At 39.3% G+C, this 14453-nt stretch overlaps 2 protein-coding genes across 2 annotated transcripts in view; one reads left to right on the top strand and one right to left on the bottom strand.

The window, feature by feature from the left end:
* lamb1b (laminin, beta 1b) overlaps positions 1-6888 on the top strand; it is a 29177-nt gene extending 22289 nt beyond the window's left edge. The window contains exons 24-33 of the mRNA XM_017302856.1: positions 654-1023; positions 1092-1276; positions 2090-2331; positions 2410-2610; positions 2991-3135; positions 3213-3420; positions 4452-4593; positions 5434-5610; positions 5690-5849; positions 6687-6888. Of these exons, the coding sequence (XP_017158345.1) occupies positions 654-1023; positions 1092-1276; positions 2090-2331; positions 2410-2610; positions 2991-3135; positions 3213-3420; positions 4452-4593; positions 5434-5610; positions 5690-5849; positions 6687-6823 (1967 nt within the window). The 3' untranslated portion in view covers positions 6824-6888. The remainder of the gene's footprint in view (positions 1-653; positions 1024-1091; positions 1277-2089; positions 2332-2409; positions 2611-2990; positions 3136-3212; positions 3421-4451; positions 4594-5433; positions 5611-5689; positions 5850-6686) is intronic.
* Positions 6889-9077: 2189 nt separating this feature from the next.
* On the bottom strand, positions 9078-14220 carry eri1 (exoribonuclease 1). Its single transcript, XM_008400486.2, has 7 exons — positions 13865-14220; positions 12080-12255; positions 11788-12004; positions 10750-10833; positions 10562-10671; positions 10360-10474; positions 9078-9820 (listed from the first exon to the last, which is right to left on the bottom strand). Exons 1-7 carry the CDS (start codon positions 13937-13939, stop codon positions 9578-9580), a joined length of 1020 nt encoding a protein of 339 aa, XP_008398708.1. The 5' UTR covers positions 13940-14220; the 3' UTR covers positions 9078-9577.
* Between the last annotated feature and the right edge of the window lie 233 nt (positions 14221-14453).

Here is a 14453-nt window from a genome sequence, read left to right as displayed (position 1 = left end):
AGATTCCCAAGCATCCCTGTTTTGTCACGGAGCAGATTCCTAATATTCTCCAGCTGCACCCATCCTGGTCTGCCGAGCTGCTACACCAGCTGTGTGCCGCTTCCTATCTGCACATGACTCAGTAATGAGTTTTGTTTCATGGGAAACGGTGTGAGAAACGAGTGGGAGGGATGTCCTCTGCTCTTACAGTATCTCAGATACGTACCATTAGTTACCATGTGTAGATTTCAGCCTAATGTGTGTTTCTAAAGACAAACTTATTGTGTGATCATGGCAGAAACATTTGTTTTCGGTTTCAGTGGAGCAGCGATGGTTAAAAACTCTGCATTCCTTCTGCCTGACTCATAACCATTCTTTGTCTCAAAGGACGGAAGGAAAGCCTGTTGTTTATTTTTTTTGTGCAAGGTCCAGAACTTGGGAGGTTAACAGTACCTTTTTGGTATTCAAGTGTAACATTTATGGTTGTAGATGAAACATTTAAATAAGTTCACACCAGAGACAGAGAAAGTAACACTAAAAGTCGGTTCTGCAAAGTACAGGGTGTCTACGCATCCTTAAGAAGTCTTAAATGTGTGTATCTAAAACAGAGGCCTTCAAATATCTTCATAGATCCAAAAACTGACCTTTAATGCTTAATTTCTTTGCGATACCAGCTTGTGACTGTGAACCCCGGGGAATCTCCAGTGGTCAGTGCCATCGAGCCACAGGGCAATGTGCCTGCTTGGAAGGCTTCTCCGGCCCTCGCTGTGACACATGCGCCAGGGACTACAAGGGGAAGTTCCCCATCTGCGAACCCTGCCACCAGTGCTTCTCCGTCTGGGACAGCGTCGTAGGCGAGCTGACCAATCAGACTCACCGTCTGGAGGCCCAAGTTACCGAGCTGCTAACCACTGGAGTGACGGCGCCGTACAAGGAGCTGATCAGCAGTCTGGAGAGAAACGCCAAGGCCGTCAGGGAGATCGTGCAAAACAAGACCGCTTCAGAGAAGCTGGAGAAAGTCCAAGACCTGATAAATCAGATCACGTATGTAATAACGTCGAAACATCAAGATCAAATTTACAGTTTGCTTTAATATCTCATTGTGTTCACAGTGGAGTGGTGTCGTTCCTCAACGGGAATCTGACCGCAACGCAGGAAAAACTGAATGGTGTCAACGATGAAGCAAACGCAACAGAAACAAACTTGGATGTACTGACCGAGGAGGCCAACAAGCTGGAGCAACACGTCCAAAAGCTCATACAGCAAGTCCACAACATCAAGAACGCCAACATCCATGGTGAGAGAAAAACTTCCTCATAATCTCGTCATGCTTAGTTACTCTTGAAGTCCAACAGATTTCAAAGGGATCTATTATAACAAATTAAGTGTTTGCATGACTTTTTGCTTCCATTTGGGTCTCAGCTCCTTCTGAAAACAGTTCCAGTGTTTAAACACACAGCCATTTTTGGTTAATAAGTTTTTGGTGAATAGAAAATGAGCAATTTCAAAAACTTCCCAATGCTGAGTCACATTCACTGCATATTTACCTAGCAACCCACGCAGCGCTCCAGCGGGTTTGGTCAGCTGGCTTTCCGGCTTTATGGGTTGTATAATGGCTGCTGGAAAAGACAAGTGTTTTGTTGTTCACTTAATAGGAAAGCACTTGCTGCATTCTTGGTTGTGCAGGAGGCTCCACTTCTCCTTTTCAAAGATGCACGGTTGTATAATTACGAATCTGTTTGCAGCCATTTTCAGGTTCAAGTAAAATGTTGAGTTGAGGGGCGTGGCTAGGAACTTATTTGGATTTAAAGTGACAGAGGCCCTAAAAAAGCTGATTCTGAAAGGAGCTAAAATAGACAGAACTCTGCAGACTAATATCTCATTATCTAAGAATGATTTTGCACAAAAGAATGTAATGAAAATGTTTTGTGTAACATATAGATGTACCCTAACCTGTTCAAGGAAACATAACCTTCAAAGAAGTTTGGTTGGTTAATCCAAAATACTCCAATTACTTCAGTTTCAGTGACTTCAAATGAAAACGAACCAGGTTTGTTGTTCAGCTTTTCCTTTAAGAATATATTTGATTCCTCAACTTTGTGGTTTGTAGGAGCCATGAACACAATTTCTGCTGCACACATGGAGTCCCAAGATGCAGAGCTTCGCTCCAATGCCGCAACCAGTGATCCTGGCAACAAGCTGGAGCAGTCGGCTGCATTACGGAAAGCCACTGAGGACAAACTGAGCAGCAGTCAGAGGGAGTTTGACCGGAAACACCAAAGAAACGCGCAGAAGCTGGACAAGCTGTCCAAAGAGTTGGACAAGTTTGACTTGTCCCCACTTAGTGAGAAGGTGAGAGACACTGGAGGGTGTAATCAAGTCAACACAACCTCAACTGGTCGCCAACCTCTAATTGGGATGCTTTTGTAGATGTGTGGTGGATCAGGGGAAGGGGAGAGCTGCTTCACCTGCGGCGGATTCGGGTGTGTCAGGGAGGACGGAGCGCCCCACTGTGGAGGGGAGGGATGCAGCGGTTTCGTCACAACATCTCAAACGGCCCTGAAATCCTCCCAGAAGCTGGACCAGGACATCCAGCAGGCCATGGAGGAGGTGGACAAGCTGTCCAGGATGGTGAGAGGGAGAACGGAGGGAATCAGGATGCACCTGAGCAGGGAAAATACTTCCATCCATCTATACGTTTATTTATCATATCCATCCACCCATTTGTTGGTTAGCAATCATCATCCAACCATCCATTTGATGATCATCCATCCGTTTGTTGACTGTCTATCCATCTATACATTTGCTGATAGTCCATTATCCATCCCCTGTCCTTCCATTTGTTGGTCATCCATCAACTGGGAACTACAAAATTTAGGCTTTAAATCTGGGCTGAATTTATTATAAAGTCTGAAAATTTGAGTCTGGAAAACAACTAAAATCCTGCCAGAACATCTGTAGGAACAAAATCGGATACTGAGAGCTGATACCAGGTGTTTATTTACGGTCAGGTTTGGGAAGCAAACAAACGCGCAAATGAGGCCAAAGCGAAGGCGATGGATGTGCTGATCTCGTCCAATCGCAGCAAAGAGAGAGTAGAGCAGAGCAACAAGCAACTACGAGATTTCATCAAAGAGATCCGCGACCTTTTGACCAGTACGTTTATCACCATCTCCTCAGCTAACCGAGGTTTAGAGAGCAAAATAACAGCAGGTTTGTCTCCGATGGAACAGATGAGAAGGCAGATGCTTCTGTGATCGAGGCGGTGGCCAATGAGGTGCTGGCTCTGAAGATGCCGACATCGGCAGAGAAGCTGCAGGAACTGACCAATGAGATCAGGGAGAAGGTCGGCACTCTGACCAGCGTGGAGGAGATCCTCAGTCAGAGCGCCAAGGACATCCGAAGTGCAGAATCTCTCCTGACTCGGGCCAAATCAGCAAGGTAACTCCCAGAGTCCCGTTTTTCTTGGTTTCACTTCCACAGTGACAGAGTTGTTGCTATATTTTAAAGGTTTTCTGTTTTTTTCTTTCCAACTGGCTGCGTTTCATAGTCTTCCAGCCATCTTTAGGCATCAAAAGAAACAATTTTAAGATCATACTTCCATATCTACCTTTATGAGAGCGTGACAAACCCATTTACACTACAAATACAAGTGACAACTATAAATTGATTTTAATTAGCATCACATTTTCCTATTTTTTTTTTTAGTCAAAGATACCCAAACCAAATGACAAAATTCAGGCAGTTCAGATGAATATTATGAAAACAAATCTGAATATTAACCAGAGCTCACATATTTGAAGAAACTGTTAAGAAATGCAGTTTTGGATTAAAGGGAACGAACAATAAAGCTGCAAAAATGGATAAAAAGTTTAAGCCAGTGATGCATAATGTCCCATTTATTGGATAATCATTTTAAAATTAACATTAGTTTGCCTCCAACATAAAATCAAAGCTTAAAAGTATCAATATTAATAAATTAGTTCATTATTGAAGTTACCATTCAGTGCACTTACGCTGGTTTTCCAGGAGATGGAGGTAGAGTTCTCTAATCATGTTTTGATAAAAAAGATGCAAAAACTATTTCTTTCTCTATCTGACATTAACTCAGACTAAAATCTGATCTATTTAGATCAGTTAGGATTATTTAGACTATTTTACTACTTTATTTCCAGTCATACATATTAAGTTTAACGCCTTTGGGAAAGCCCAGATGACGGTTACATGGCACAACATTTAAATAACTGGAGGCAAATCTGTGGACAGATTTTAAAACACTTGAATGGAAATAGAGAAATGAAAAAAAAAGGATTTTAATTTGGAGTGCTCAGATATGCTATCTTGAAACATAAACTGAACTTGAATGCAGACAACTACTACCAAAGAACATAGGCGAGGTAATTCAAGAAAGTTATGGAACAGAAAAACTATTTATGAAATAAGAGCTAACTTTGTTTTTTTCCTCTCATTAGTAAGGAGGCATCAAATATGACGGAGATGGCGCACACAGTGAAGGCGACGCTGGAAAAGACTGAGCATGCTCAGAGCATCGCCAGGGACGCCATTCAGCTGGCCAATGACAACACAAAAGAAACCACAGACCTGATCAACTCTGTGAGTTTGACCAATAAAGAGCATAAAGTCATTACAAAAATCAATTCGTCCAATATTGAATGTAAAACATAACATTCTCATTTTGTACATTTTTGTCCTTCCACTTCGGTTTCCACTGCTTCTAAAAACAAGAACTTAACAAAAGCACCCAGTCGTTTTACCTCCACGTAATGGCTGCTGGAAAAGCCAAATGTTTAGTTGTTGACTTTCCATCCAGAAACCACTTGCTCTATTATTGTTGGTTGTGCAGAAGGCTCTACTTATGCTTTTCAACGATGTACGGTTGTACAACTGTGCATCTGTTTGTAGCCATTTTTACTGCAAGTGTAAGCATTGAGTTAGGGGGTGTGGCCAGCAGCAGCTTATCTGGATTTAAAGTGGCAAGACAGCCTAAAATTATGACGCTGTATCAAGGCCGTTGTAGATAGAAAAAAGGAGTAGACTTCTTACAAAAAACTTGGAAATTTTGTAATTTACAAAATTTTATAGAATAAAAAGAACATGAAGTCAGAAAGTCAAAAGTTTGCAAGAAAACCTCAAATTTTGAGAAATTTTATAGAAAAATATTGAACATTTGAGATTGAAACTTTCAAATTTTGAAATAAATTCTGAAATTTTCTTGAAAAATTTGGAAATTTCTGTGTTTCAAAAGTAAAACAAATTATTGACTTTTGGAGCTCAGAAATGTGCTTGTTTTGTCTAAAGAATTTCTGAGATTAATCTCAAAATTCTCAGCATCTAAAAAAGATTTGGTGCAAAACATCTAATGAACGTGTTTTGTGTCACCCACAACCCGCCTCCTTTTACTTCTAGTCCTTTGAAAATGGGTTTATGTTTCAGGTCGAGTCAGAGACGGTACAATCGGAGCTGAAGCTCAGTCAGACCACCGGTCGCCTGTTGGAGCTGGAGCATGAGCTGGGCCTGCTGAGGCAGAACAACCTGGAGATGAACCAGAAGGTGGAAACGGCTGAGCGGGTCTCTGAACGGGCCAAAGCGATCGCAGAAGAGGCTCAAAAGGTCTCAAATTTTACAAACCCGGGAGTTGATAATTTATGTTAAAGATTTAGACTTTTATTTTCCTCCTCTGTCTGTGTAGGAGTTTGATGAGGACCTAAAGGATAAACTGGAGGTGGTGGAAGACCATCTGGAGGGTAAAGGGGAGTCGGTGCTGCAGGCGAGGAGCAAAGCAGACGAGCTGCAGCGAGAAGCCAGAGAGCTGATCACACAGAGCAACAGCAAGCTGCAGAGACTCAGAGGTGAACCGTCTCAGAATCATAATCAATAAAGATTTTATATCCAAGTTGATTAATGAGTTAATCTAAAGCTGATTGATCTTAACGATTAATTGAGCAACTGTCAGTAAAAAAAAACTAGACTCACATGAAGGATAATTTTTCTCAGTATGCAGAACTAAAAAACAAAACTAAAGATTATATTTCAACAATTTTTGTGTCAATTGTATTAAATACTGACTGAATAAACAGAAAATGTTTTTTCATATTAATAAACTTAAAAAAATAAAAGATGAAAAGAATAAAACATGTTAAAGACTCAACCCTCATGAACAGAGATATGTTCAGGGCCGAAAATTTTATTTGCCTCTCTTGTCTACGTTCAGTGGTGACACTTCGTGTTTGTGCTTCGGAGCAAATCAGTGATTTTTTTGTTGAAAAGTTGACGCTGCTCCGTTACAAAGCACGGCTGAATCGGCGCTAATAAAGTGAGACTTAAGGAACTTGCCTAGTGTTTATATTTCTAAACAGAACCGCATAAAGTGCGTTTTGCATCCCAAAACGGACGTTTGAACCGTTTCTGTTTCCCGTTCAGGGAGGCGGCCTCCGCCATTTTGTTCACAACTCCGCTTAAGGTGACCAATGGCGCCATCTTCTGGATAACGTCCGTTATTAGTTAATCGAAGCGAACTCATTTTAATCTAATAAACAATTAATTGACAACTATTTGTCAGTCTGTTAATTGTTTGCATTGCTAATAAAGATATTTTAAAAACCTAGAGGCAGGTCAAATAAAACTAGACACCTATTAAGCAAGAAGATTTTTTTTTAATTAAATAAAAATGTATGTTTTTCTTTTAGAGCTGGAGAACTCCTACGAGGCCAACCAGCAGATTCTGGAGGAGAAAGCAGAAGAGCTGGCTGAGCTGGAGCGAACAGCCCGCCTCATCCTGGATGAGATCAGTCAAAAAGTGTCGCTTTACAGCAGCTGTCAGTGATCAAATCATCACCAGCAGGGAAAGCTTAAACCATGTCACCCTTTAAAGTTGCCAAAAAAAAAAAACCATGAAAGTGTTGAAATAATTAAACCACAATAAGCCAGCATGACCTCAAAACTAAAAATGTGTTGAGTTTTAAACACATTTGGTTACACGGGTAACCATCCATCCATCCATCCATTTTCTTCCGCTTATCCGGGGTCGGGTCGCGGGGGCAGCAGCTTCAGAAGGGAGGCCCAGACTTCCCTCTCCCCAGCCACTTCTTCCAGCTCCTCCGGGGGAATCCCAAGGCGTTCCCAGGCCAGCCGAGAGACGTAATCCCTCCAGCGTGTCCTGGGTCTTCCCCGAGGCCTCCTCCCGGTGGGACGTGCCCGGAACACCTCACCAGGGAGGCGTCCAGGAGGCATCCTTACCAGATGCCCGAGCCACCTCAACTGGCTCACCTTTTCACTGAAAGCATAATAAAGAATATATTTGACTTTATATGTATTTAATGTGCCCAGGTATTTGTTTATAAATATTACAGAAGCCAATTTTTTAATAAAGGAAATCACAAAAGCTTTTCTACTAGTTTGGGTGTTTAAATCTCATTTAAAGGTTTAGCTGAGTAGAGGCTTCTGTGTGAGATCCTAAAAGTAAAACATAAAATTGTGACATATTAAACCGGCCAGTCAGAAAAGAGGTTTCCACAGAACTATACGTTTTAATTATTTGTGCTTTTAAATATATGATGTCAAAGGAAAACAATATTGCACTAATTCAATTTTAAAAATTAAAAAGATTCACACAGTTTGCTATGTTTCAGGTGTTACTTTCCGGCAATTTAAATAATGGACTACAGCTGATGAAAACGGAAAATAAACTTATTTTTTAGAATAATGTGTAACATTCACGGTTCCAGTTTAGTACTCCTTCTCCTTGGCAACAAAGTACTGTTAATGTAAATCCATAATATGACTGAAACTGAAGTTCTGATTCAACAATCACACTGGCCAATCAGAAGAGAGATACTTTTGTTACGTTTAGAGCCAACAGGAAATTTAGTGCTCTGGGTGTAGCCGCTTTATTACCGGACACTTATAGATGCGTTTTTTGTCTCTATATATGGAATATGTGTATCAGTTTAGCATTCAAATCTTCACTCCATTCTAGCTGGGGGCGGTAACGCACCGAAACGTTGCTTACCAATCGCCATCAATCACGAAGACGAAGCATCAGCGCAGACTCTTTCAGAAGGACGGTTGAGCTTATGCAGATGTCAGCTTCGTATCTGATTTAAATGTTCACACGCAGCCAAAAAGCTGAATCGAAACAAAAAACATTTTTAGAAAACGCTTTGCTACAGCCAACTGATGTATTCCTATTCCGAATTCGCCTAGTAGCCAATAAAGCTAATTACTGGAGTACAACTCCCATTTTTGGGGGTCTCTAAACGCAACGAAACAATCTCTCTTCTGATTGGTTGGTTTGATTGCGTCTTAAAATACATATTTAGGTTTTAGGAACACTTTTTAAGCCTAAAGTTGATTGAACAGCGACCAATCAGATCAGTCAAATGAGAAATTGGTCGTACGGCTACGGTTAGCTAAGATACATAACTAGTTAGTAACTAGCTGGGTAGGAAATTAAACCTAACAAAACACACACTCTTCTGATTGGCCAGTTTGAACCCGTCAATCAACGGGAATGAAACCGGCCAATGAGAGGACAGATTTATTCTGGAAAGGAGGAATTAAGAAAGCCACAAAACGATCTCTCCTGTGATTGGTTAGTTTGATTGCGCCAAAATCTGGACTTATCTTTTTTTATCCTTAAATGTTTCAATTATTTTGATTTGAGAAAACAGCTTAAAGTATAAATTACACAAAAGCCATATCTTTTGTGCAATTTCATGATGAAATATGAAACTTTAAAAAAAAAATTACTGCCTCCTTGCAAATTTATTCAGTTAAAACATATTGTGCAATGTGAGATCAAAAATATCTTAACACAACATGACAACATAAAGCACATTCCCCAAAAGGACGATACTTTAAAGTTTCACCAGTTGCTCAAGACATTTGGTTAAATTATTTCTGTGAAATTCTTATATTGATAAATGAGTCTGCAGGGCATTTTCCTGGAAAAATGTGATGTTATGAATTTAAATGGCACACAACAGTAGTAAGATGTGTGGTTTATGAACAGTTGCTGATAATTTCATTTTAATTTGCTTCTTTAAAAATAGAAAGCAAAAAAATAAAGAGCTATCAGCTAAACAGAATGCTGCAGGAATGATTTATTTTCACAAACTGTTGTAAAAATATTTAGTCAGAGTGAGACCTCCTCCACGACGGAGTATCAGAGCCCTACTAAGAACAAATGAAATAAAATTACAAGAATAAGGTCAAAATAATGAGAATAAAGTCAGTATTTTGAGAAGTCATAATACGAGAATAATCATATGTTGAGGATAAAATCTTAATATTATGAGAAGTCAAAACAAGAGAATAAAGTCATTTTTTGAAAATGAGAATAAAATCGTAATATGAATATTTCGCAATATGTCAACTTTATTCTCTGACAAATTTATTCTTGTAATTTTATTTTCAATACGTCGCCATGAATCGCTGTACTCCTCGATGCAAAGTCTGCACAAACTGAAATATTAATCTCTCCTTACAGCTTTAAGCTCAAATTAAAGTGCTTTCCTCTCTCTGTAAGTGATGCGGGTGCAGACAGACTTTTAAGGCTGGTTCATTAAAGTTTCTGGCTCTACTCTCTGTTGCCGGGGTTACGGGGCGGCGGCGCCCCTTCCACCGGCGCCGAGCTGGGGACCGAGAGCAGCTGGCCGGCGTGCATGCGCTCGTTGACGCGCAGCTGGCAGCCGTCCTGCAGCATGCGGACGGCTATCCGGGCGATGTTGCGCGAGTCGTCCAGGCCGCAGTGAGGCCGGCCTTCGTATTTCATGCCCAGCTTTTCCAACATGGTGCTCAGCTTCGTCTGCGTGCGTGGGACCTGGAGGAAACGAGGGGTGGGAGTTTAAAAAACCGTGGCAAACATCAGAAAATGTTGAAAGAAGAAAATCAATCGAGCAAAAGTCATCTCCAAGTGAAAAAGCTTTGATTTGGCTGAGTGAGATTGCTTAAAAACAAGATCACCGATTTTTTTGTTTTTGCTTGTTTCTTTTCAAACTAAGAAATGACAAAAAAAAACTTTTGTCTACAAAAAATGACTACAAAGAAATGTGTTTAATTACCAGAATATAGTCATAATATTAGCAAAATGGATAATTTTGCCCAAAAATTAAGTTTAAAGTATCTGCAGAAGTTACAAAGTTTTCTCAACATTCAATAAAAAAAATGTTTTATGTTGGATTTCTCAAAATTATGCCTTTATTCTGTTAATATTATGACATCATTCTTGTATTATTTTGACTTTGTTGCTGTAACACTGTATTGTAGCCTGGTCCTCATATTTAGATTTTCCAAAACTTAAATCTTCAAAATACCAAAATTTGATTAATTGAAAAATTAATGAAATTGATCAAACCCTACCTTGTAGAAGTTGCAGTAAGACTTTCTTATATTTATCCATTTCTTTGCAAACTGAGGATATCGGATCCGGCTGATCCGACACTGGATGTTGAGGAACTTGCTCATGTCCCACGCCCTGCAGAAGGAAACAAAAACATCAGAGCAACCAGAGAGAGGAACGCCAAACCCTGCTGCAGCAAATTGGGTCGCAAAGTAAACCCACCCGTCGGTCAGCATGGCGTATTTGTATTTCGTCCCGAGTTCCCTCTCCTGCAGCCATTCCACGACTCGGTGAAGGACGTCTGGAAACGGATCCGCTCCGTCCACTGTCTCCTAGAGCCCAAGACACCAGGTGAGCAGTTTGACTTCAACTTTTAGACGTTTAGGAGACGAGAAAGAAGCAGCTCAGACCTGTGTGATTCCCGTTAGCTTCACGCAGAAGTCGGAAAGCTGCGGGTTGACCTCGGGTTTCACGTACGCCTGAAAAGTGTCCACCTGCACAGAAATCACATTTAATCTTCCACCCTGACAGGCCAGGATGGGTAGAGTACACAAAAATTATACTGAAGTTGGAGTAGCAATGCGTCATGATAAAATTATTCAAGTGAAAGTAAAAAGTATGACGCAGAAAAAATACTTCTAAAAGTATGATGAATGGCCGTTTTCTTGAATCAAGATGGCTGACCGTCTTCCCATATATGTAGAGCTAAAGTTCTCACAGTATAGTAAATTAAAAAAAACCTTTGTTTTATTTTAAGCATTTCATATCAAATGGTGACTGAACAGAATATTTTAGTTTCTGCACGTTTTTAGACATATTTATAAAATATGAAAATAGTAACATCTTAGGTTGCGGACTAGAAAAATAGATGAAAAGAATAAAATATGTGAAACACTGAATAGAGATGTTCATGTAAAACAACCATCTGTTGCTCTTTAGGAATATTAAAGCTCTTAAAGGAATATTTAAACGTGGTTGTTAGCATCATGGTTTTTCCATCATGTTACATCTTAGCGTCATCTCCTTCGTTTTTTTCTGACACATTAGCTTCACCGTCGTTTCAGTTATTTTTGAATAAGAAATTGACGCTGCTTCGTCATGTAAGCTCGGCTGAATGAGCTCTATCAAGGTGATAAATTAAGAAACGTGTCGACTGCTTACATTTATTAACAACTGAAGGAGGTTGTCGAGTGTTTACATTTCAAAACAGAACCCATAACGGACTCTGGACCGTTTCTCTTCCCCGCTCTGATAAAACGCCGCCATCTTAGTTTCTGTATCAACGGCTCCGCTTAAGAATGACCACCTGCGCCCTCTGCTGAATGGCGGACAAATTACATTTAAAAAGGTCTTAACTGACGCCATTCGTTAATCGATTGGAACTCATTTTAATCTAATAAACAATCTATCAGAAATTAACTGTAAATCTACTAACTGTTTGGACTTACGATCTGTAAGGTGTGCGTGTTGATGAGGACCATGGGGAACTCGATGATCTCATGCAGGAAGTCTGAGGGATTATCCTCCTCGCACGTAGCCTCAAAGTCCACCACGCAGATGTAGTCGTAGTAGGTATCGGTGGGCCCTCCCTCCGCGGCTGACTGCAGCAGCTTCTGCTTCTTGTAGTGGTTCTTCAACCTCTTCTTCATCACGTCCTTTACTCCTCTTCACGCACAAACAGATGGTGGATTTTAGGCGCGGGCGCCGAGGTTTCTACAGCTGAAAAGTGAGAACACTCACCTGGTGTCGAGCTTCAGTTCCGCCAGTTTGACCCGCAGCTCGTCTTTGGACATGCGGTTGATGTGGCCGTTGGCCAGAGCGATCTCTTTGTAAACCGGGTGACTGAAGTCTCTGTTGGACTGAGACGTTTCCGGAGCCGTTTCGTCATCGGGACATATTCTACTGCAGGGTTTCGTCTGGAGAAGAAAACGCAACTCAGCTTGACTTCCGGTCACAGGTTACTATGACTTTCTGTACATTTACAACACTTGAATACTGCCCAATAATCAAGTATAGCGATTAATTTAATTTTTGGAAATGTTTTTTTTTTTTTTTCCCCCACCGGTGCATTTCTTGGGTTTCGATAGTTCAGACGATAAGCCGCCATCTTGTTTTACAGTTTCTATTTATTTGGACGTTGAATTCAGATCGACTCTACGTTCAAATATTAGGTTACAACTTTTTATTATTCATTTTTTTAACACGATAATAAAGTCATAATATTACAATAAAGTCTTAGTAATACAAAAAATAAAGTTGTTTGACAAGATCAAAATTTGAGGACAGTCTTAGTATTACAAGAATAGGGCATAATATTAAAATAAAGTAGCAATTTTATGAAAACTCATACAAGAAAAACAGAAGAATTAAATGAAAAATGTTAAATCTCGTTTTACTTTGGTATAGGTTTTACCGATAATACTAAAAAATCTTTTAACACATGAGCACCAAACCGTTAACAGAATTTGAAACTATGGTCCAAACAACTGTCTTCTATCTTTATAATTCTAACAAAACTTTTTTTTCTCCTAATTTTCAGACTTTTTATTCTGCTAATATCACTATTTTCTTGTAATTAAACAAATTCTTGTAGCCAGGCCCTAATACTTTGTTGTCCAACTCACAGAACGGATGGCCGAATAAAAGCCACTTTTTCAAAATACTGTTCTTTGGACTTTAAATTTTAGAAACAAAAGCGAAAAAAAAAAAATAACAGAAATTGATCTGATGTTTTCTGGTAAAGCATTGGAGATTGATTTCACTGGGAAACCAGGGACTTGTAGAAGAGGAGAGCAACCTTTGGAAAGCAACAGGCTGATCATCTCCATAGCAAGCTGCACTGATGCAGTAATTTCAGCAAAAGGAGCCCCAATCAAGTATTGAGGGGATAAACTGGGGCCAACAATTCTGTGTCGAGACTACATTTTTACTGGTCTTTTATAATATTGTATCTATATGAGATTCTCCATTTTGTGATTTAGTGAGATTTAGTAGTGAAGATGAACAAAAACAACTTAACTACATCAATAAGTGTGTAATGAATTGCTACAGAATATGTGGGTTTTACTTTTTATATTGAATCATTGAAATAAAATTACATTTTTGATCATATTTTAATTTCTTGAGATGCATTTTCAAGGTTCCTGCTCCTCAGTAGTGACAAAATAAACATACTTTTCTAAAATTTACACTATTTTTTCGTTTGCAGCAAATGGTTTAATGAAGATGGCAGAATGATAGCTCATCCATATTTTAAAAAGACATTAAATTCCAGAATTTTCCACACTGTATGGAACCTTATGCGAGTAAACTTATAAATAATTGGGTTGGATAATTTTTAGGATTCATTTTTAAAATCAATCCAGTTTAGCAGTAAATCATATTGTTCTTTTAATGTTCAATACACATCCACATTATGTACGTTTAAAAAAGTGCACCAACATGAAATATGCTAAAAACATGTTATACTGTCGTTAAAATAAAGATTTTATTTATCGGATACATGTTAATTTATGCCAGACTCACCTTTTCATCTTCTTTTTCCTCTGACATTTTCAGATTTACGTCTGTTCTTTGAATGTTCTCCTTGTGTTCATCCATTTAATGGTCACAACAGATAGTAACTATTAAAACAAGCAAATTTCATATAAACAAAAACTCGATTTACAGCCAAAGATGGCTGCACCAGGCGATATCAACTAATATTCTCTCTTCCTTAAAGCTAAAAGAAGCGTGCGAATGTCATTATAGAGCAGCTAGACCGTATATAGTTGCAGAAAATAAGAGCAATATAACATCCTGAATGAACAACGTCTCTCCAAAAGCATCGCTACTGCGTGAAACTTTATTTTCTATGGCTGGACAGATAAGGAACTGCTTCCGGTTTGCGCCAAAAACGTCCTCCTTGCTGCTCCTTACCGCCACCTCGCGATGAGGAAGACCAGTTACAACTGAAAATACTGAAACGCTCTATGTGCAGTCCTGAAATCACTTTTAAAATACATTTAATTTACATAATTTTAAGGTAGTTTTAGGTTATATAAATATTTAAACATAAAAATACTCAAGTAATATATTTTTCAGTTTTTGATATTGTATTTTTGCAACAAAAAAA

This window comes from Poecilia reticulata, linkage group LG23, assembly GCF_000633615.1.
Source record: "Poecilia reticulata strain Guanapo linkage group LG23, Guppy_female_1.0+MT, whole genome shotgun sequence".
Lineage (NCBI taxonomy): Eukaryota > Metazoa > Chordata > Actinopteri > Cyprinodontiformes > Poeciliidae > Poecilia > Poecilia reticulata.
Note: the sequence above shows the minus strand (reverse complement) of the source record. Positions and strands in the feature narration are given on the sequence as shown.

Excerpts from the sequence above, each read along its gene's own strand:
- eri1 (XM_008400486.2), bottom strand. The coding sequence starts at position 13,939 with ATGGATGAACACAAGGAGAACATTCAAAGAACAGACGTAAATCTGAAA. Across the intron at positions 12,256-13,864 it reads AGGAAAAAGAAGATGAAAAG|ACGAAACCCTGCAGTAGAAT; the intron begins GTGAGTCTGGCA and ends TTTCTTCTCCAG. Across the intron at positions 12,005-12,079 it reads GAACTGAAGCTCGACACCAG|AGGAGTAAAGGACGTGATGA; the intron begins GTGAGTGTTCTC and ends TTGTGCGTGAAG.